At 45.0% G+C, this 22,697-nt stretch overlaps 3 protein-coding genes across 2 annotated transcripts; 1 reads left to right on the top strand and 2 right to left on the bottom strand.

The window, feature by feature from the left end:
* LOC131689268 (voltage-gated potassium channel subunit beta-2) overlaps nucleotides 1-22,697 on the bottom strand; it is a 1,724,569-nt gene that overhangs the window by 1,471,740 nt on the left and 230,132 nt on the right.
* LOC131687594 (uncharacterized) lies at nucleotides 109-4,279 on the top strand. Its single transcript, XM_058971681.1, has 2 exons — nucleotides 109-260; nucleotides 313-4,279. Exons 1-2 carry the CDS (start codon nucleotides 109-111, stop codon nucleotides 4,277-4,279), a joined length of 4,119 nt encoding a protein of 1,372 aa, XP_058827664.1.
* On the bottom strand, nucleotides 20,396-22,246 carry LOC131687592 (uncharacterized). The gene has a single exon (XM_058971680.1). It carries the CDS (start codon nucleotides 22,244-22,246, stop codon nucleotides 20,396-20,398), a length of 1,851 nt encoding a protein of 616 aa, XP_058827663.1.

Here is a 22,697-nt window from a genome sequence, read left to right as displayed (position 1 = left end):
ACCGGCACCTTCAAAGGTGGCCGGCCCCCCGAGTTGGAAGGGCACGAAGGTGAAGTTCGCAGCTAACGCAGCTGCTACGCCCAACCAAGATTCTCCATGTCAGTTAGCATGTTCAGACAGCCACTCCCTCCGCAACTGCCCAGTGTTCCTAGGAAAGGATGTCCGCCAGCGCCGAGAGCTGGTTTCGCAAAAACGGTTGTGTTGGAACTGTCTGAGCTTCGGTCACCCAGCCAGGAAGTGTGTATCGAAGTTTACGTGTCGTACGTGCCACGAAAGACATCATTCCCTGTTACACGATTCCTCTCCATCCAGGGTGTCGTCGAGTCCTGCCATTACGGGATCATCACAACAATCTCCACCGGTTCAACAGCCGCATTCGTCCAGTTCGGGTACTGCTCCACCGCAGGTCAGCATGGCGGTCCAAACCGCATGCAGTATGGTTCTACTGGAAACGGTTGTTCTCAACGTTGTTGATGATCATGGCAGGGAACACAAGGCTCGTGCTCTACTCGACTCGGCGTCAATGTCCAATTTCATCTCCGGTCAGTTAGCGAAGGTTCTCCTCAGCCGTCGCACCAAGGTGGACATTTCGGTCGCAGGAATCGGTCTCTCAACGCAAAGGGTGAAAAATGCCATCACCGCCTCCATTGAATCGAGAACTCAGCCATTCTCCACTAAGCTCGAGTTTCTCATTCTGAAGCAACCATCCGCAGAGCTGCTGACCATGCCGGTCGATACGTCGGCGTGGAAATTCCCGCAGGTTGGATTAGCAGATCCACAGTTCCACGTCACAGGAAGGATTGACCTCGTCATCGGAAGTGAGGCCTTCTGGGAACTTCACACCGGTAGGAAGATCTCGTTCGGAAACGGTCTTCCGTGGGTAGTCGAAACACCATTCGGATGGGCGGTCTCTGGTTCCGCGTCCAATGGATCTACCTGCATTCCCCGGATCTGCAATCTCTCCATTACCAATGAAGATTTGGAAGCCGCGCTTCAGAAGTTTTGGGAGTTAGAAGCGATTTCCACTGGGTTTGCACACTCACCCGAAGAAAATCGCTGTGAAGAGTTATACTCCAGTACAGTCAAGCCTGATTCGACTGGAAGGTACGTCGTACGTCTTCCTCACAATGAAGATCCAGAAGTCTTCCTGGGGGCCTCCAGAGCCATCGCAGAACGCCGTTTTCACAGCCTGGAGCGCCGTTTGCAACGAGATCCTGCAATCAAGGAATCGTATCATCGCTTCATGGACGAGTACCTACAGCTCGGTCACATGAGAAGGCTGGACGAGCCTGTAGATGACGTGAAGGCTCACTGTTATCTCCCACATCATCCCGTGTTCAAGGAGTCGAGCACTACTACAAAGGTTAGGGTCGTTTTCGACGCGTCCTGCAAGACGGCGTCAGGATATTCGCTGAACGACACGCTGTTGGTCGGACCCGTAGTTCAGCAAGATCTACTCTCCATCGTGATGAGATTTCGGACACATCACGTCGCTCTTGTTGCGGACATCGAGAAGATGTACCGGCAAGTATTAGTGCATCCTGAAGATCAGCCGTTTCAGCGAATTCTTTGGCGCACGGGCCCTGATGAACCCATCACTACGTACGAACTGCAGACAGTAACGTACGGAACAGCGAGCGCTCCGTATTTAGCAACGCGTACTCTGCAGCAGATTGCACAGGATACCAAGCAGTCGTATCCAATCGCGAGTGGACCAGTTACGGAAGACTTCTACGTCGACGATTTTCTTTCTGGGGCGCCGGACGTAGAATCCGCCATCAAGCTGCGTCGTGAGGCATCGGCAATGCTAGCTTCCGCTGGATTACCGCTCAAGAAATGGGCATCGAATTCTCCTGAAGTTCTTGGGGATGTACCACCTGATGATGTGGCAATTCAGCCGTTCCACAATCTTCAGGATGACCAGGCCGTCTCCACGCTCGGCCTCATTTGGGAACCAAAGTTGGACATACTCCGGTTCAAGGTTCAGTTGCCGTTAGCCGCATCTGTACTGACGAAACGCAAGGTGATGTCGTACATCGCCCAAATCTTCGACCCTCTTGGACTTGTGGGTCCAACGATCACCAAGGCCAAACTCTTCATGCAGCGACTTTGGGCTCTGAAGCAGAATGGCGAAGCATGTGAATGGGACACGCCGCTCCCGTTTACACTCCAAGAAGAATGGAAACTGTTCCATAACACACTACACCTGTTGAGTGAAGTTCGCGTACCCCGCTTCATTTCGATGCCCGACGCCGTCAGCATCCAGCTTCACTTCTTCTGCGATGCGTCTGAGCGCGCATATGGGACATGCTGTTACGTCCGAACCGAAGCACACGGCACAGTTTCGGTCCAGTTGTTGGCGTCCAAGTCCAAGGTAGCTCCGCTTTCTACTCGCCAGACAATCGCCAGACTGGAACTCTGCGCCGCACATTTGTTGACCCAGCTGTACAAGAAGCTGAACGCGACGCTGAAGCTTCCTGCGACTATGCATTTCTGGACAGATTCCACTACTGTCCTCCAATGGCTTCGCGGGAACCCGAGTCGTTGGAAGACTTTCGTCGCAAACCGAGTCTCGCAGATACAGCTTTCAACCGATCTCAACCGATGGAAGCATGTTCCTGGAGTCGACAATCCTGCTGACGACATATCCCGAGGATTGAGTCCTACCGACATCCTCAACAGTGCACGATGGTGGATTGGGACACCGTGGCTATCAAGGTCTCCGGATTTTTGGCCAAATCCAACGTTACAGTTACAGACAGCGTTCATTCAGCGTTATCTGCACCTGCTTCGTGAACGAGTATCGCAACGTCGTTCGGAAAAGGAGAAGTACAAGCCACTCGTCATCCCGAGCATTAACCCGCACCCAGTCCATCCGCTTACCGTACAAGAACTCCAACACGCCGAACTTTCGCTCTGTCATCTCGCGCAGGGTGAACTTTTCGCTGAGGAGATTTCCGATCTCGCTAGTGGCGAACGTGTAGCAAGATTTTCCACGCTGAAGTGGTTGAACCCGTTCGTCGATCCCGAAGGCACCGTACGTGTCGGTGGCCGGCTTCGCAATGCCGCGCTGACCGATGCGAAGAAACACCCGATCGTCCTCTCTGCCAAGCATCCGCTCGCTGTTATGTTGGCTAGTTTTTATCATTTGAAGCTACTGCACGCAGGCCCTCAACTCCTGCTAGCCACTCTCCGCCACAAGTTTTGGATTCTGGGCGGCAGAAATCTTGTGAAATCCGTCTTTCACCGTTGCCACACTTGCTTTCGTAGCAAGCCCACACTAGTCCAGCAGAGCACAGCAGATCTTCCGGCATCGAGAGTATCTCCAACCCGACCGTTTTCCGTCTGCGGAGTAGACTATTGCGGACCGTTCTATTTGAAGTCCGCCGTCCGCAACCGTGGCCCAACCAAGGTGTACGTGGCCATATTCGTCTGCTTCTCTACGAAGGCAGTTCACATCGAGCTAGTGAGCGACCTGTCTACTCCAGCGTTCCTAGCTGCACTCCGTCGTCTGGTCGCCCGCAGAGGAAAGGTGGTAGAGTTGCACTCTGACAACGCTACCGCTTTCAAAGGTGCATCGAATGAACTGAACCGCATCTACCGCATGCTGAAGGTCGATGAGTCGGATCGGAATCAGATCTTCGACTGGTGCTCCGACAACGAAATTCGCTGGAAGTTCATCCCACCTCGAGCACCACACTTTGGCGGTCTTTGGGAGGCTGCAGCGAAGTCAGCGAAGACACACCTGTTGAAGGCAATCGGCAACGTGAACGTTGCGTACGAGGACATGCTCACACTGCTGGCGCAGATAGAGATGTGCCTCAATTCTCGTCCGCTGACTCCAATGCCGGACGTTCCGTCCGATCTCGAGGTCCTTACGCCAGGACATTTTCTCGTCGGGAGCAATCTCCAAGCTGTTCCGGAAGCTGATCTGAAGGAGACTCCTGACAACCACTTGGACCACTGGGAATTAACTCAAAAACGGTTCCAAACTATTTGGTCTCGCTGGCACCCGGAATACCTGCAACAGCTGCAGTCTCGTGCTACGAAAGGCTGCAACCCGCCTGTCTCCGTCGACGTTGGCAGAGTCGTCATCGTGAAGGAAGACAACATCCCGCCAACCAGTTGGCCTCTCGGCCGAATTATCAGATGTCATCCCGGAGCCGATGGCATCGTCCGTGTAGTCACTCTACGAACCGCTGCAGCCAAGGAGGTTGTGCGTCCTGTGGCCAGAATCGCTCTACTACTGACACCACCGGAAACTCAACGAGCCGACTGAGAGTTGTCATCCAGGTAGAGCAACCCGGACGGGGAGAAATTGCTCGATGCGCACCTGCGCATTGCACAGGTAATTGCAATTCCAATCCCCTAACCCCAATCGTTCGATCTACCTGGTCTTTTTTTTCTCGGTCGATGGCGATGAACTTCACTGGCAATGGTTGCCAATCACTGGATTTGTGGTTGACATTCAACATGACTGATCCAGCGATAAACCCCTACAACCACAAGGTTCACATCCGCTATCTTCAACCGAGCTCGCCGACATCCAACGACTGAAGCCTAAATCCCATCAGGATCAACCATGTGAAGTTAGTTTTGAAACATCGTAATGTTTCAAGGTGGCCGGAATGTTCGGCACATAAGTTAATTTTTGTAAACATATAATACTAAATTTAAGAATATTGCAATTCAAATCAATCTTAATCACCCGAATTGTAAACAGCTCGAATTCGAATATTATGCCAGCTACTCAGCCTGTGCAAATCAAAACGAACGCTACTTTGCACCCTCTCCAGTGTAGCAGGTAGAAACTTTAAAGAGAGAGAGAGGAAGATGAAACCATCGTCGCGATCACAGCTGATCCCGGCTGGATATATGTAATTATAATTGTATATAGTTAGTTGAAAATAGATCTGGTGAAGGAAGGTTGTTCGTTTTCGTTCTCGGTGTGATTTAAAAGAAAGCCGTCGGTAATTTTGCCTAAGTCAGCAGGCAGTAAATTTTACAAGTCCCCAGCGGGTTGGTGGACTTAGTGTTTCGGTTCGTTTTGTGATACGGTGAGCCATAGTGAGATTTTGGCTAAGTCCCCAAGCGAAGGGCGGACTTTAGTTTGCAGTGCGCGATGCAAACATTTTATCAAGTTCTCCCAGTGTTCGGTGGAATTGCGATCCCGTGCCTTTTTCTGTGCGCACTTTCGGTGCTAGTTTATTAACTAGAAGTAAGTCCTTCGGTGACCGGCAAAAGTTCGTGCTCGAACAATAACCAACGAGGCCGTGGTCATTACCAACCTCAACAGACTCGATATGGAACAAATCGATTCCCTCAGAATCGACAAAACATGTATTTAACAAGTACTGAACCGCAATCATGCATGGCTGACAAAGGCCAAGCACAAACAGCTGTGCCGGTCCCTGCACCGAGCGAACAGCAACAACAACAAATTCAAAACCATTTTTTGGGCCAATGTGTTGACTCTAGGGTTGTGGTACCGGTAATACCGGTACCGAAAATCCCGGGAATACCGACCCATTTTTGGTACCGTAATACCGGTACTGAACAAAAGCCAGTACCGGTATTTTCGGTACCATACAATTTTTTATGACAAATATGTTAACTCTGCAGGGGGATCTGTTTCAAAATATCTTGCAGACCGATACCGTTTAATTATACTAATTTGCCTTCTAGATAAATCGTTGAGATAACACCTTTGTGTGGGAATGAGGTGGGGCCATCATCATAATAATTCTAGAAGTTAAAGTTTTATTAGCGACATTCTGATTGGTTTGCATTATTCACTGGGTGGCGCGTAATAAGACTATGGTCTAAGTCATGTCTGTATTTGGTTTGCTCTTAAACCTTTATCTATAATAGAACGAACAGCGATTTAGTAGCTAACAGTTTTAGACTTGGTGAACTGTTTCAAATGGGGCGATTTGTAATTATTGGTGATCGGAAAATTCAGCAAAACTCCATAATTTAATAGGAAAGCAAAGAGCCTGGATATGCGTTAGAGAATAGTAGGCAAACGACATAAAGTTCGAAACCAATTTTCAGAAAAGCAAGATAGGAAATGCAACTAACCTGCTTGGATTTACTGCCATTCTAGCTTTGATTTACTGTTGTTAATAGGGTTTCATACATATACCGTCTGTTCAAGTCGACGAAAGTCGCACCGCTTAGCAGTTATTGATTTCAAAATGGCCTAGATTTCGAAATAAAAGAAGGTGCCCTATACGAAAAATATCTTCTGTGAAATGAGTCTTGCCATTCCGAAGCAATTAAAAACAATAAATATGTTCTTTGATCAGCAAAAATCAATCATCTGAGAATAAGATCATCAGTTTGAGCATTCAATTTCAGTTTGAAGCTTTTTTCGATTTTTTTAAAAAAATATTCGAATGATGACAATCGCAATGGCTGGACTAACACCAGAACATGCATTCGTCTATATCGATGACATAATTGTTATTGGATGTTCCATCCAACACCACTTGCAAAAGTCTTCGACAGAATCAGAAAATATAATCTAAAATTAAATCCCCAAAAATGTAAATTCTTCAATACAGAAGTGACGTATCTGGAACACAAACTTACAGATAATGGAATACTACCAGATAGTTCCAAATTCGACACTATTAACAACTACCCCATACCCAAAAATAGTGACGACTGTAGACGATTTGTAGCTTTTTGTAACTATTACCGCAAATTTGTGCCAAACTTTGCAACAATAGCACACCCACTAAATCAACTTCTAAAGAAAAATAAACAGTTCGTTTGGACAAATGAATGCCAAAACGCCTTTAACACACTAAAACACACCTAATCTCACCAAAACTACTTCAATACCCCGACTTTGCTCAACCGTTTATACTAACAACTGACGCATCAGACGTAGGATGCGGAGCAGTTTTATCCCAAATTAAATGATGGGTGGGTAATGTCAGAGACATAACCGGAGTGAAGTAGAATACACTTTAGACCGGTAAATTCTGCTCTGGAATAAGCAATTTTTATGCGATTTTGTCGTCTTTTGCACATTCATAGTTTATTTGGAGTATTTTAGGAATTATCAAGTTGACAATTTGCAACATTCTTTGAAAATATTGTTGAACTTTTATGAATGAAGGCACGAAAACGAGCGTTTGACCGTCGTCCTACGACCAGCATCAGAGAAGTAGCAGATCAGCATTGTTCGCTACATGGCCTGTACCAAACAAACCGCTCGTCCACCGGAAGAAAGGCTCCCCGCAAGCAGTTGGCAACGAAGGCCGTGTAAAAGTGCCCCAGTCACGGTCGGCGTTAAGAAGCCTAGTCGCTACCGAACAGAATCTGTCGCCCTGCGAAAAATTCACAGCTATCAGAAATCGAGCGGGCCTAAATTGTGACCCAAAATAAACCACAAACCAACAAGTTCTTTTCAGGACCAGCCAATTATAAAGTAAGATTTAAATGAAATTTTCCATTGCCTTACAACCTCCCTCCCCCTTTCCTCCCGGCTTGAATTACTATCAATCTTGATAATGCTGTGCGGCGGAGGCACTAGTTTTTATTATAGTAGAAAATTTAGGTTTGCGCGTTTTTCCCAAAAGTTTTTTAGCTGTTGTTCGCGCCTCTGTTCAGCGCTAATCACTGCCAAATGAAATTGTCCACACCATTTCATTATTATCGAGCAACATCTCCAACTAGCAAGAACATTCTCGAATGAACGCCAAATATCCCTTTCGCGCACGATCATCTCACACACAGCAGTAGCAACAACAATAGCAGCAGCAGCGATACGCGCGGCAATGCATCATTCTCAACAAGCGTGAATGAGCCAAATATACAATCGCCCGATGCGGAAAGGAGACGAAGAACAATTGATGTGTGATATGGCATCGACAAGCATCGCGGATGAGCCACGCGTTTCTAGAATGTGTGGCGTGTAATATAAATACGCGCGTTCTGCGCATCGCAGCAATCAGTTTTATTTCGACAAGTAATGTGTTAAGTGCGATTAAAGAGATATTCCAAATAAAGTGTAAAGTGTGAAACAGTGCTTTTTGGTCTAATCACATCATATCCAGCAGCAAGTGGTTTTCCACAATACAGTCCACATAAGTTGTTTGCGGTTTGTTTTGAGTGGTCCATCCAAGAGTTTTATTTGTCTGCGGACAAGTGTAAACATATCCAGCCACCAACAGCAAGCTGCAAATTTTCTACACCAAGGGCCACCCCTAGGCCCGAACATTGGTCCTTCGAACCGGATATTAGGTCCATCGTTCCTATTGCCACCGTGACTTCTGGTGTGATTAGTGAGTGAAAAAAGTGCAAAATGACGAAAAGAACGCCAGCAAAGAAGGCTACCCCATCGGAAGGTGAAAAGGCCGAAGAGCAACCTGTGAATGCGTTGATCCACAACCGTGGAATGGCGCAACGGATCATCAGCAGAATCAGAAACATCCTGCAGAAAGCTGAAACCGAGCAAACACAGCTAACACCAGCTCAGATGAAAGTGTACCAGAAAAGTGTTGAAGGTGCATATGTCGAGTTCACTAAGCATCACCAAGAGATCGTAGCCCAAATCCCAACAAGTGAACGTGATGAACAAGATGAGTGTTTCATGCAGTTCGTCGATCTTCATGAAGAAGTATCAATTTTTCTGGAATCCTGGCTCCAGAATTTCGCCCCACCAACAACTCAGCAGCCGCATCCACCAGCAACCCAACCACCGTTGCTAGTCCAACAGTCTCTTCCTCGTGCAATTCCTACATTTGATGGCAGGTATGAGCACTGGGAAAAATTTAAGGTGATGTTCCGGGATGTGGTGGATCAATCCAACGAATCCAACCGCATCAAACTGTATCATCTTGAAAAATCACTCATCGGAGATGCAGCAGGTATAATAGACGCAAAAACTATCAGCGATGGAAACTATGAGCGGGCATGGCAGCTGCTCGAGGAACGCTTCGAAGATAAAAGACGCATAGTTCATCTACACATTGGAGGTCTCATTAACACGAAGAAGTTGTCCAAGGGGAGCTACGATGAATTGCGAACGCTCGTGGAGTCTTTCATCAGCCATGTGGAGAACCTCAAATTTCTTGGCCAGGATTTCACTGGAGTTTCAGAGCAGATGCTGATTTACATACTGGCTAGAGCGCTAGATGACGAAACTAAGATGCTTTGGGAGTCCACAATCAAGAGAGGAGATATGCCCAGCTACGACGAAACCATTGCTTTCCTGAAACACCGTGTCTACGTACTAGAGCGATGCCAAAACCAACCACAACGCAACGAATTTTCCATCAAGCCACAGCATGTCAATCCCGTACCACAAACCACCAAGACATCATTCCATAGAGCCTACACAGCTACAACACAGCCAAAACAAGGATCTCGGTGTGACTTCTGTGAGTGCAATCATTTTAACTTCAAGTGTCCGTCATTCAGAAAGTTATCGATCAGCCAGCGTTTCGCTATGGTGAGGAGGAAAAATATTTGTTTTAACTGCCTCCGAGTTGGACACCGATCGATACAATGCCACTCCACTAAGTCATGTTTCAAATGCCAAAAGAAACACCATACCATGTTGCACTATGAAACTCCGTTGCAGAATGTTGCGTCACAGGGAAGTTTTGTGAGTCAACCAACAAACTCGTCGATAGCACGTGAATCGATCAGCAGTGAACGATTTGGTAATGAGCCATCTTCGCACAACCGCTCCCAGTTACAGAAAACTCCTATGCTTCTTACGGCCGTCGTCAATGTGCGAGATCGCAAAGGAGGAGTTATTTCTTGCCGCGCCTTGCTGGACAACGGTTCCACGGTAAACCTAATTTCTGAATCAATGGCGAACCGTTTAGGTCTGGAAAGAAAACCAGTATGCATCCCTATTACTGGCATAGGAACGTAAACGTATGCTAAAGACATCATCCTCGCAGAAGTTCGATCCAGAATCAGCAATTTTAGCATGGAGATAGAATGCTTGGTCGTTTCCAAAGTAACGGAAGTGATTCCCACAACAAAGATCGATATATCCAATTGGCCGATACCAGCAGGTTTTAAAATGGCGGATCCGCAGTTCCATACGCCCAACCATGTTGACATACTCATCGGTGTATCCAAGTTCTTCCGTTTGCTAAAATCGGGATTCTTCCAAATGGCTGATGACCTTCCGGATCTTCGAGAGACTCATTTCGGATGGGTAGTCGCTGGAGATATAGGAAATTCATATTTGAGACACCCCAGCTCGAAGCTATCAACCCTTCCGATTGAGGACAACCGGTTTTCTAAGTATGAACATCCTAATAATTCTGGGAATCCATCCCAGCCCGGGGGAGTATGTTCGCGCCTCTGTTCAGCGCTAATCACTGCCAAATAAAATTGTCCACACCATTTCATTATTATCGAGCAACATCTCCAACTAGCAAGAACATTCTCGAATGAACGCCAAATATCCCTTTCGCGCACGATCATCTCACACACAGCAGTAGCAACAACAATAGCAGCAGCAGCGATACGCGCGGCAATGCATCATTCTCAACAAGCGTGAATGAGCCAAATATACAATCGCCCGATGCGGAAAGGAGACGAAGAACAATTGATGTGTGATAGGCATCGACAAGCATCGCGGATGAGCCACGCGTTTCTAGAACGTGTGGCGTGTAATATAAATACGCGCGTTCTGCGCATCGCAGCAATCAGTTTTATTTCGACAAGTAATGTGTTAAGTGCGATTAAAGAGATATTCCAAATAAAGTGTAAAGTGTGAAACAGTGCTTTTTGGTCTAATCACATCACATCCAGCAGCAAGTGGTTTTCCACAATACAGTCCACATAAGTTGTTTGCGGTTTGTTTTGAGTGGTCCATCCAAGAGTTTTATTTGTCTGCGGACAAGTGTAAACATATCCAGCCACCAACAGCAAGCTGCAAATTTTCTACACCAAGGGCCACCCCTAGGCCCGAACAGCTGTGCTGTTTTCAAGGAAGCTGTAGTTGAATTCAAAATAAAATAGTTTATTTCTATTGTTAGAGATGGACCTTCCAACGAAAACTAGTCTGGCTCTGGAATCGAATTGTACGGACCAACCGCTGCTTTCACGAAATCTGTTATTTTCAGTAATTGTACATTCTACACAACTAGTCACAACTATTTCCAATCAGCGCAAAAATCGAAGATTTTCATTCAGTACAACAGCAGATTTTCACTTTTAGAAAAACAGGCAACATTCTGGCCGAAAATTTTGAAACGGAGCACCTATATCGAAACGCTAGAAAACGTTCGAATTTTGTAAATTGAATCATTACACTAACCTGTCTACAAATCACACAAATACCTTTTTTATTTTGTGCCATTCTACTTGAAAGCGGCGATATTGTTCACAAGTAGCTCACTTACCATCTAACGCTCTTGGCAAGCCACTTTCTGATGCTTGTAATAACAAAATTTCAATTCGATTCTTTGTTGATAAATTGATGGCCCTGAAAAGGACCTTTTGTTTGGGCATTGGTCGGAATTTACTTGGAGCTGGTGTATATCGTAACAGTTTTGGTGCCATCTGAGACGGCGTGCTTGGGCAACTCTTCTGACAGCAGCAAACGGACGGCGGTTTGAATTTCGCGGAAGATGCTGCAAACGAACTGATCGTGAACAATAGCATGCTGAGTTTTTATACCTGACTACAGCACAATGTAAGCTCGTCCTTTTTTGTGTTGTCCTCAATATGTGTTCTTCGTAGCTCCACCCCATCGTTGAGAATTGAAACCTTTTTTGAATGCGCCTAGTAAAAATGTTTTCTACTTCACTCCAGTTTTTTTTCTGACCATATTTGCAATTTGCGTACTGAAATAAATCATAATTTAGGGTTTAACCCAAATTGCTCTCCGGGGAGAAACATTCCATGAAACAGAAAATGCAAACTTATCCTTTGAAATGATTTTGGTGGCCCTGAAAAGGGCCTTTTTTATAATGATACAAGTGAGTTCAACCTTTTCAACTTCCAAATCCATACAAAGTGCGTCCCTGCCGCTTCAGAGTATAGACGACATTCATTGAGGTTTTGCGCTTGGCGTGTTCAGTATAGGTCACGGCATCTCGGATGATTAAATCGGAAATGCATTTTACACCACCACGACGGGCCAGACGCCGAATTTGGTGATTCCCTGGATTTTATCACGAAGAACCTTGCGATGACGCTTGGTAGGGAACGCAAACATGATACCGCTCATTGTACCGTCCGGACGACCATGTTACTCGTGTGGTAAGCGGGCACCCACTGATACAAAACAAGCTCGCGTGACCTGTATATATAACATTCCCGTATGTAATGAAACGCTTGCATACTCCTTTTTGACGGCTCTGCGTGAGATGTGCTTGCACATTGCGCATTTTCATCGCTGTTTTTGAAGGATTTTCTAAAAACCCTTGTTTTGGTTTATTTATAGTAGTCGCACTAATTCCGAAAGTTAATACGAAATACGTGCACGAATTTCCGATCAGATGGTGCAAAAATATTGCGATTTCGATCAGTAGAACGGAAGATATTCGCATTTCAAACCTGGGAAAATTTCTCAACTGAAATTTTTGAAACGGGACCCCATATTGAAACGTTAGAAGTATTCTACTTCAAAAACGGAAACGACTTACCCATAGCTTTCGCGAGCAAAAGCTTCACTCCAGGAGAGAAAAATAAATCGACAATACTAAAAGAACTAACAGGAATACACTGGGGAATAAATTATTTCAAACCTTACCTATACGGAAGAAAATTTACGGTCAGAACAGACCATAGACCATTAGTATTTTTATTTAATATGAAAAACCCAACCTCCAAACTCACTAAAATGAGACTAGATTTAGAAGAATTCGACTTTAATATAGAATACATTCCTGGTAAAAGCAACGCTACAGCGGATGCCTTATCCAGAATTGTTGCAACCTCAGACGAATTGAAAGCCTTAAACGTTGTAAGTAGGGGTTTGCCCACTACTCGGGTTCTTGTTTGCCCGGCGTACCCTTCTTTTCAGGGCGGCCTAGGTGCCTCTACAGAATTTCGGATTTTCGTAACAACAAAAAAAGGTAAACAAAACAAAATATTACTAAATTTACCGACTTTATTGTCCTCAAACTCTCCACTTCACTGCTGCTGCTGGTGGCTCACTGCTGCGGGCGGAAAGGCGGGCGGTTCCCTCCGACCGGCCGGGACAACAACGGCCGCGTTCTCCTTTGGTCGTTGGCTGCTCCGGCAGCGGTCCTTGGCGTTTAGCTAGGGAGGTGAGCTTGGCTCCTTTGTTGGAACCTCCCCAGCGACGTTGGCGACGAATCTACGTCTACTCGCCGTAAACGATCCCGGAAGTTACCGCAGTAAACTTCCCAGGGGGAACCTTTGTCCGCCCTGCTTCGTTCTCCTTGGCTATTAGCTATAGAGGAGAGCTAGGCTCGTTCGACTTATCCTCTATAGCGAGAACGATTGATGTTCGGTTCCTTGTTAATTAGCCGGGGTAGCGAAAGAACTCCTTTGCAATTAGCTAACCCCTTTTGGCGAAACGACACCACACTATGCACTGTGCCCGAACCACAAACCGGCACTTTTCGACAGCGATTTTACTGTCACACGCGCGCACTAAACTCCACAGTTACGGTGGCGTAAAACTGTCCCGAAAGCAAAATACTCTGGACGTCTGTTCTTGTTCGTGGTCCGTCACTTTCTAACAACTCGATGGCCGCCTTCCTCACTCGACCCAAAACAAGCACCAAAAAACGCACTGCCGCATAGCTGTCATTGCTATAGCACAACATAGTCAGGCCACTTTTGCAGCGAATGGAGAGCGGTAACCTAACTAAACCCTATGCTATTTATTTACAAATACACAACAAAATTTACTACACCTATCTGGACTAATAACAACGTTCATGGACTATTATTTAAACGAAATTTACATCAAAAACATGATCGAGCATAATGAGCAGCGGTGAGTTATGTTGCAATAACAATACACTCTACGGAGAGAGTACGCACAAATATGTATATTTCCACCCAGTGCTAAATTGTTACCCTGACGGGTTACAATCTCGCCCACACCGGGTGGAAAAAAATTGGCAACAATTTTTTTCTAACCTAACGCCTAACACCGATACAATAATAATACGCAATGAATAAATAAATAAATAAACAAAGAAAAACTAACTACACCTAATTATTTCTTCCGCAATTTATCAAAATTCATCAAAAATATAATCGACCGGATGTCCTCATTGGTGAAAAGTTTGCCTGTGTTTCGTCTGATAATACTGACAGCATACGCGAAGCGAGAGGCTATCAGCCATTGTCATTACTCGGTTATGGGTTGAACCCTAAATCCAATCCGAAATCAAGATCGGTAACAACTCGATATTCCCAAAATTCTGCAAGTGGCATTGACAATTTTCAATGTTTCAACTTGCAGGGGAACGGTTGTCGGCATTATATTGTTCTTTTTCATCGACTGTCCAGAAATGTCTTACGTGTCCTTACGATACCAGTACTACACACTTGTGCTGGGGTTTCTATCCAAATACATTCATACAATTATCCCATTCATTCATCCTCAATCACTGGCCTACTCGATCATTCACATTCCGATAAGCACTCCGAATTCACCCCAAAACAATTTTATCTGATCATTCACACATGCATTCATTCCTTCAATACGATTCTGCACTCATACATTCACACATACCATACCGCTTAACACGTCATCGTTTCTCCCACCCACAGACATTCCGGACAAAAAGTTTGTATATTCGTTCCTTTTCGCCTCAAAACGCTTCGTAAACGCAAAAGAAACGTTTGAGAGGGACCAAAGAATGTCTTTCGCATAATTTAAAAATATCAAAATGATTCCCGCTGGAATCAAACGAATCATCCCAGGTTTAACCACAAACCCAAAATTATGCGAAATAAAACTTTATTATTTGATTCGAAATCGAAGACGCGGTATCGTTTTACCCCATTCGCTCTTCCACTCACACTACTCTGATCCAAATCGGGCTACACCTGTATGATGCAGAGCATTGATGCGAACATCGGGGAAACTGTCAAAATTGATGATGATATCATCCATCTGAATGGATGAATGAGTCATCCTCAAAATATAAATAAAAACAAAACAATACGCAAAATAGGCGGTAGCAAATTGTTTTCATTCGCGATTTTTGAACCGATTCCGCGCGATTTCGTGTTTAATTCCGGTCGGGAATTAGCCGCGCGTTTTTTTGTGTCCCTATGGAGTAGTGATTTTGTGCTCCAAACAAGGAGATTTTACATAATTTAGTGCACCCGTAGGTGCGAGTGTTCCCCACTAAGGGGTTTTTTTTTGGAAAAAAAAGTATTTAGATGCGTCCGGTGCCCGGGAGAATGGCACGGATAGTGGATTTGTGTTTCTTTAGTGGAGAATTACACCCGATCGTTATCGTCTCCGGTACCGGAGCATATATTTCATGTAAATAGTTGTTTACCTCACTGCGCGAGTGGGACGCAAAAGAATTTTATGTTTTTGTTTGCCGAACACGGCAGAAAGTGCTATTGATGCGTTCGGGGACCACGGCGTAAGATTTGTGTGTTTATTTAAGTGGATAATTCTATCCCTTTGTGGCCAAGACGAGTCCCCGACCATACATTAAGTGTGATAATTTGATTACGCCGCTGCTCGAGCGGCGCGCCGAAAAAGGTATAGAAAGTGTGTTTTAAAAACCTTTCCTGCGGCAGTTTCGGTCTTCTGGAATAAAAATAGAGAAGACGGAGAAATGTTTATTGTTTTTTTTATTCAGACCAATGCCCGTGTTGTTGCCATTGGGAACTGACGGCTGCTTTTGGAAAACTCCCAAGTGAGTTATCCATATAAAAGCATACCGTCAGTCCACAGACGGCACGGAAAAGTTTTTTATGCTGGTTTAAGGAGATTTGCTGGCCAAACTCCGAGGTTTTTTACCTGCCAAATCCTCCAGCTCGTAGGAGGATACACCCCTTTTGGAGACATTTTTTGCCGGTAAGTATTGTGGTCCAAGTGTAGCATTATAAGACTCGAGTGCATTCGACAATTTCATGTTTCGACGGTACACCATTTGACCGTTTTGAAAAGGTTACTTACTTGCGGTGTCGCAAGTTGTATTGATGTCGAATGCTCTCGCTTGCCTTGGCCAAAATTTTGACGACAATCTCCCGGATTTTGTCTAACTGTTGGTGTCTTGTTTCTAGGTCACCCTCACCGGAAATCCTGCTGAAGTCATCAGCAGATGCCATTTCACACCCGTGTATGATGAAATGAGGACTAAACCCAGTGGAGGAATGAACGGTAGTATTTAGGATGCGCTCCACATCGGTAATGTGGATATCCCAATTGCGCTGCTCGGTTCGAGCATATGCCCGGATTGCGGTGTTTATCGAGCGATTTGTTCGCTCCACTGGGTTAGCCTGCGAATGATAGCGGGAGTTCAACCAATGTTTGACGTTGGTTTCTTTTATGAATTGACTGAACTCCTTCGAGATGAAAGTGGAGGCATTGTCGCTTAGCAGAATTTCCGGGCTACCATGGCGATTGAACCACTGTTCGCGTAGTATCGTACAGAGTGACGTACTAGCGACTTTGCGAACTGGGGTTAACATGACGTACTTGCTGAAGACGTCGAGAACGACAAGCAAGTGTTGATTGCCACGTTTGCTTTTTGGAAGAGGACCAATATAGTCCACAGAAACCATTCGCCATGGTGCATTAGTCGCACGCGACTGACCCATTTCGGGCTGGACTGGGACGAAAGGAACTTTGATTTCCTTGCACGTCCCACATTCTCGAATAAACTTTCGTATTTCAGATCCCATACGAGGCTGCACTTCGTGGATCGTTTTATCGTATCCCACGTGAAGCAAATTTTCGTGGGTACGTTGAATCAAATCTTGACGGAACTCGGGTGCTGGGACGAGTTTCCAACTGAACCGCGAGTCGCACGGAACAACTTTCGAGTTGACATACTTGAAAAGTTGATTATTTTCTACTTTGAGGTCGGCATAATCGTCAGGATTTTGGATAACTTTGGACTTCATGGAACAGTACCAGTTTGAGGTGGACAAAGCTGAAACGGCTGCTACGGCCCGGGATAACGCATCAGGAACGACATTGTCCTTGCCTTTCCGGTGCTCAATAGACATGTCGTAGAGTTGTAATTAAACTCCAACGACTCAAACGTGAACTGGTTTTCCATTTAGTCTTCAGTATCCATGTAATCGCTGACGAATCAGTGACCAGTCGAAAATGATAACCTTCCAAGTAACCTCGAAAGTATTCAACCGCCATTATCACCGCCAGACCTTCCTTCTCAGTTGCATGATAGTTCCTTTGGGGAGTGGTCAGTTTGTGCGAAAAGTAAGCAACTACTTTCTCACCCTCGGGATACTCCTGCATCAGAACAGCAGCGACTGCTACGTCACTAGCGTCTGTCTGAAGAATGAATTCTTTGGAGAAGTCTGGTGGGACTAAAACTGGAGGAGTGACTAGAAGTTCGTTAATTTTAAGGAACGCGAGTTCTGCCTCGGAGTTCCAAACTAAGCTCTTGGTTTTCGTTTTAAGCAGATCGGTCAAGGGAGCAGTGACCTCACTGAACCGATCAATGAAGCGTCGGTAATAACCGCACATACCGAGTGTTCGGATTTCCAGACAAAACCTTTCTCACAGCAGCTTTTGATTGTAGCAGCTTGAAACTGTAAATGTTTAATTTATTAGTGTGTGTACATAAATATAATATAATTCTTGTATTACATTGTTTGGTTTTTCTTTAATCACCTCGTGCTAGCCCTAGCAACATAAATCGCAGCCGTGTGAAAGGTAGCTAATCTGCACAGATATGTGGCATCAATATATGTTTAGATTTAGTCTTAATAATTCATAGTTTATCTTGATAATGTAACAAGTTCAGGTATTTGAATCGGCCGCTTTTAGTACCGATTCCACTTACTGTTCCTATAATTTCATTTTATTTTAGGTTAACTTGTAACCTATTGTAGAATTTAATCTGTATACTCACATGAAAAACAAATTAATATATTTCTGTGATAAACTAATCGAACTGTGATAATTTTCCTATATCTGAGATTTACTTCTGTGATTTTTGCCTTTCTCATATAGAAAGGTTATGCAATCACTCTGAAAAACGGCAACCTAATCCCGGCCCGGAGGGCCGAGTGTCATATCCCATTCGACTCAGTTCGTCGAGATCGGAAAAAGTCTGTATGTGTGTGTGTATGTGTGTATGTATGTGTGTGTATGTGTGTGTGTGTATGTGTGTGTATGTGTGTGTATGTATGAGTGTATGTGTGTGTGTGTGTGTATGTATGTGCGTATGTGTCAAATAATGTCACTCATTTTTCTCAGAGATGGCTGGACCGATTTGCCCAAACTTAGTCTCAAATGAAAGGTGCAACCTTCCCATCGGCTGCTATTGAATTTTGGATCGATCGGAATTCTGGTTCCGGAATTACGGGTTTCAGAGTGCGGCCACACAGAAATTTCTCATAAAAACTATAGGAAAAATTAAAAATAGAATTTTTATTTTTGATGCTAAATGTATTCAAGGTGCATAAAACGTCGAGATTTGATGCAAACACGAAAAAAAATTTGACGAAGATTCACTTTTTTGGATTTTGCACATTTTTGCCTTTCTCATATAGAAAGGTTATGCAATCACTCTGAAAAACGTCAAACTAATCCCGGCCCGGAGGGCCGAGTGTCATATCCCATTCGACTCAGTTCGTCGAGATCGGAAAAAGTCTGTATGTGTGTGTGTGTGTATGTATGTGTGTGTATGTGTGTGTGTATGTGTGTGTGTATGTATGTGCGTATGTGTCAAATAATGTCACTCATTTTTCTCAGAGATGGCTGGACCGATTTGCCCAAACTTAGTCTCAAATGAAAGGTGCAACCTTCCCATCGGCTGCTATTGAATTTTGGATCGATCGGAATTCTGGTTCCGGAATTACGGGTTTCAGAGTGCGGCCACACAGAAATTTCTCATAAAAAACTATAGGAAAAATTAAAAATAGAATTTTTATTTTTTATGCTAAATGTATTCAAGGTGCATAAAACGTCGAGATTTGATGCAAACACGAAAAAAAATTTGACGAAGATTCACTTTTTTGGATTTTGCACATTTTTGCCTTTCTCATATAGAAAGGTTATGCAATCACTCTGAAAAACGTCAACCTAATCCCGGCCCGGAGGGCCGAGTGTCATATCCCATTCGACTCAGTTCGTCGAGATCGGAAAAAGTCTGTATGTGTGTGTATGTGTGTATGTATGTGTGTGTGTATGTGTGTGTATGTGTGTGTATGTGTGTGTATGTATGTGCGTATGTGTCAAATAATGTCACTCATTTTTCTCAGAGATGGCTGGACCGATTTGCACAAACTTAGTCTCAAATGAAAGGTGCAACCTTCCCATCGGCTGCTATTGAATTTTGGATCGATCGGAATTCTGGTTCCGGAATTACGGGTTTCAGAGTGCGGTCACACAGAAATTTCTCATAAAAACTATAGGAAAAATTAAAAATAGAGTTTTTATTTTTGAAGCTAAATGTATTCAAGGTGCATAAAACGTCGAGATTTGATGCAAACACGAAAAAACATTTGACGAAGATTCACTTTTTTGGATTTTGGTACATTTTTGCCTTTCTCATATAGAAAGGTTATGCAATCACTCTGAAAAACGTCAACCTAATCCCGGCCTAAATTTTTTTTTCGACTAGCATAAGGTTTCTGGATTTTAACAGGGGCGTAGTTGATGGTTTACGGAGAGGGGTTACACCCCCCCCCCTCTACTGTTCACTCCCCTCCTTTAAAAATCTCCTTAAATCACCCCTCAGACCACCACCCCATCCAGCCCTCATACCCCTCCCTTTCAACCCCATCATCTTTAAACCACCACTGTATCACAAAGCATACCAATTTAAGCTGGGGAGTCGTTCGTTCATGGGACTTTCGCCCTCCTCACATGCCCATCCCCGCATGACAAAATGAGTTAGCAAGCAGATAACATTGATCTAATGCTGATTAGGCGAATGGAATATGATATTTTTTTGTTTCAAGTGTTTCACCGTCGACACGTAGCTCACCAAGTTCGTGGCTGGCATGCCATTGTGTATAAGTGCAAAGTGTACTAAGAATGTAATGGACATTTCCACAATTATGTTGAACATAAAAAGCCTCCGTGCCATAGTTTAGAGAAATCAGAAAGGCACAATTGCACCGCTAGGTGGATTAAAACAGGTTTTTAGTATATAAGTTTTAATTTAGAGTAAGATTTTATCGCACATTGACTGAGCTCGAAAGAACGTGATTTGCACTTTTGCCTCTTCCTATATAAAATGACACATTAGGTAGACCGTCACTGAGCTGTCTCTAGTGCGATGACAGAATTGTGCCTTCCGCCAGACCTAGTGGGTTTGCCCACCATGGTTGAACTCAACAATTCCCCGACCTGTAATCCTGGTTCGGATCCAGCCACCGGATCAGCGTTACCCTCATTTATCTCCAATACCGCTAGGTTGGCGGTTGCACGTCTAAATAGCCCGCCGTTGGTCCTTACCATGGCCTGCCGTACTCTCCCATCGCTAGACACGATTAATTCTTCGACGATCCCGCGTATCCATACCTTGCGACGTTCACCTTCCACAACGTAAACTAGATCTCCCTTCTGCAAAGCCTTGGATTCTCCAAACCATTTGTTTCTTTGGTTGATACTCGGAATATACTCCTTTATCCAGCGCCGCCACATGTTATCTGCCAGTTGTTGAGAACGTTTGTAGGAGTCCCGAAGTGCCTGACCCACATTCGTCGGCGTTATAACATCCTGTGGTTCGTTAGGTGCTACTCCTCGTAGAAACATATTCGGGGATAGAGCTGCTACAGACGATTCCTGTGGTGCGAACGTAAGAGGACGGCTGTTTATCATATCTTCTGCCTCGGAAAGTGAAGTCAATAAAATTTCGTCGTTGAGTCTCCGGCCGTCGTTCAATACACTCATCACCTCTTTAACCGTTCGTACCATACGCTCCCACACGCCTCCCATGTGTGGCGTGGCGGGCGGATTGAAGTGCCACTTAGTTCTGGCATTTGTGAACTCTTCTGCGCACTCGTCCTTGATTTCCCGAAACTGTTGTAGCATCTCTTTACTAGCCGATCGCAGATTCGTTCCATTGTCTGAGAAATACTCCGCTGCTGGTCCTCGGCGACATATAAAGCGTCGGATGGCCATGACACAAGACTGACCAGTAAGGTTGTGAGCTACCTCGAGATGAATGGCTCGCACTACAAGGCATGTGAAGACCACGACCCACCGTTTTTCTGTGCGTCGTCCTACGGTTACATCCACCGGGCCCAGATAATCAACGCCTACATAGGTGAAAGGCCGTTGAAATGGAGTTAATCGTTGTACCGGAAGTGCCGCCATTCTTGGCGTGTGTGGACGATTCTTATGAATTTTACACCAAACACATTGCTTTTCGACCTTAGCGATCAAGGAACTTATCTTTGGTATCAAGAATCTTTGCTTGAGTTCATTCTTCACCGTCTCTCTGAAAGCATGACCGAACCTTTCATGAAAATATTGGACTAACTTTTTTGTAACTCCGTTGGCCTTCGGCAGTATAATCGGCAAACGCAGGTCAAATGGTAGAAACTCCGCATTTGCACTACGGCCTTCCAACCGTAGGACTCCGGAATCATCAAGAAGAAGCGTCATTCCGCGTAGTTCACTCGAGTTCTCCAGAGTAATCCATTGACTACGATCTGATTCCTGATTCCTGCGAATTGTTTTTATTTCGTCTCCGAACGCCTCGCTCTGTGCCATTTTGAACAGCACCTCTTCGGCTTTTTTGAATTCTGCTTGGCGTATTGGAACTCTCACTGCAGACAAGTTCGTCACAATTCGTTTTGCCTGAACTTCTGTCGGCTTTAGGCTCTCGATGGGCTGTCCGCGGCCTTTACGTCTACAATTAGAAACGAATCTAAACAGACAGGTCACTGTTCGCACAAGTATGTTCCATTTAGAGACTCTGCTGACATCCATGAACTGCTCGGTCAATACTATGTGATGAAACAAAAACGTGGCTCTCATCTCCGTTAACGTATTTGCTGGCGGTAGAACTTGTTGTGGCCATAAATCTGGCGATTTATGAATGAAATCGTGTCCATTGAACCTGGACTTCCTGATTCCAGCGAGGGTTTGCGCCCCCATTTCGTTAAACAATCAGCGGTGTTTAATTTCGACGGTAACCATCTCCAGTCCGCAAGACACGACAAGCTCAGAATCTCCCCAATCCTAAAACCGACGAACTGTTTATATTTACGTTGGTCGGATCGAATCCACGACAACACAGTTTGCGAGTCGCTCCAAATGAATGCTCGATTAATCTCGAGTGAATGGTTTAACTGGAGTGTCTTCACCATCCGTGCTGCTAGCACCGCGGCCTGCAGTTCCAGTCGCGGAATCGTTAACTGTTTTAGCGGAGCAACTTTGGATCGGGCCATAACTAAGGAGCATTTTACTTCTTCGTTGACGACGATCCGTAGATAACCAGCGCAGCCGTAAGCATTCTCCCCAGCGTCGCAAAATACGTGTAATTAAATTTGCCCATAGTCGTCTGAGTGAACAGTCCCAAAATAAGACCTGGGAACTCGTACTCGTT

This window comes from Topomyia yanbarensis, chromosome 3 (assembly GCF_030247195.1).
Source record: "Topomyia yanbarensis strain Yona2022 chromosome 3, ASM3024719v1, whole genome shotgun sequence".
NCBI classification, from domain to species: domain Eukaryota; kingdom Metazoa; phylum Arthropoda; class Insecta; order Diptera; family Culicidae; genus Topomyia; species Topomyia yanbarensis.
This window is presented reverse-complemented; position numbering and strand designations above follow the sequence as displayed.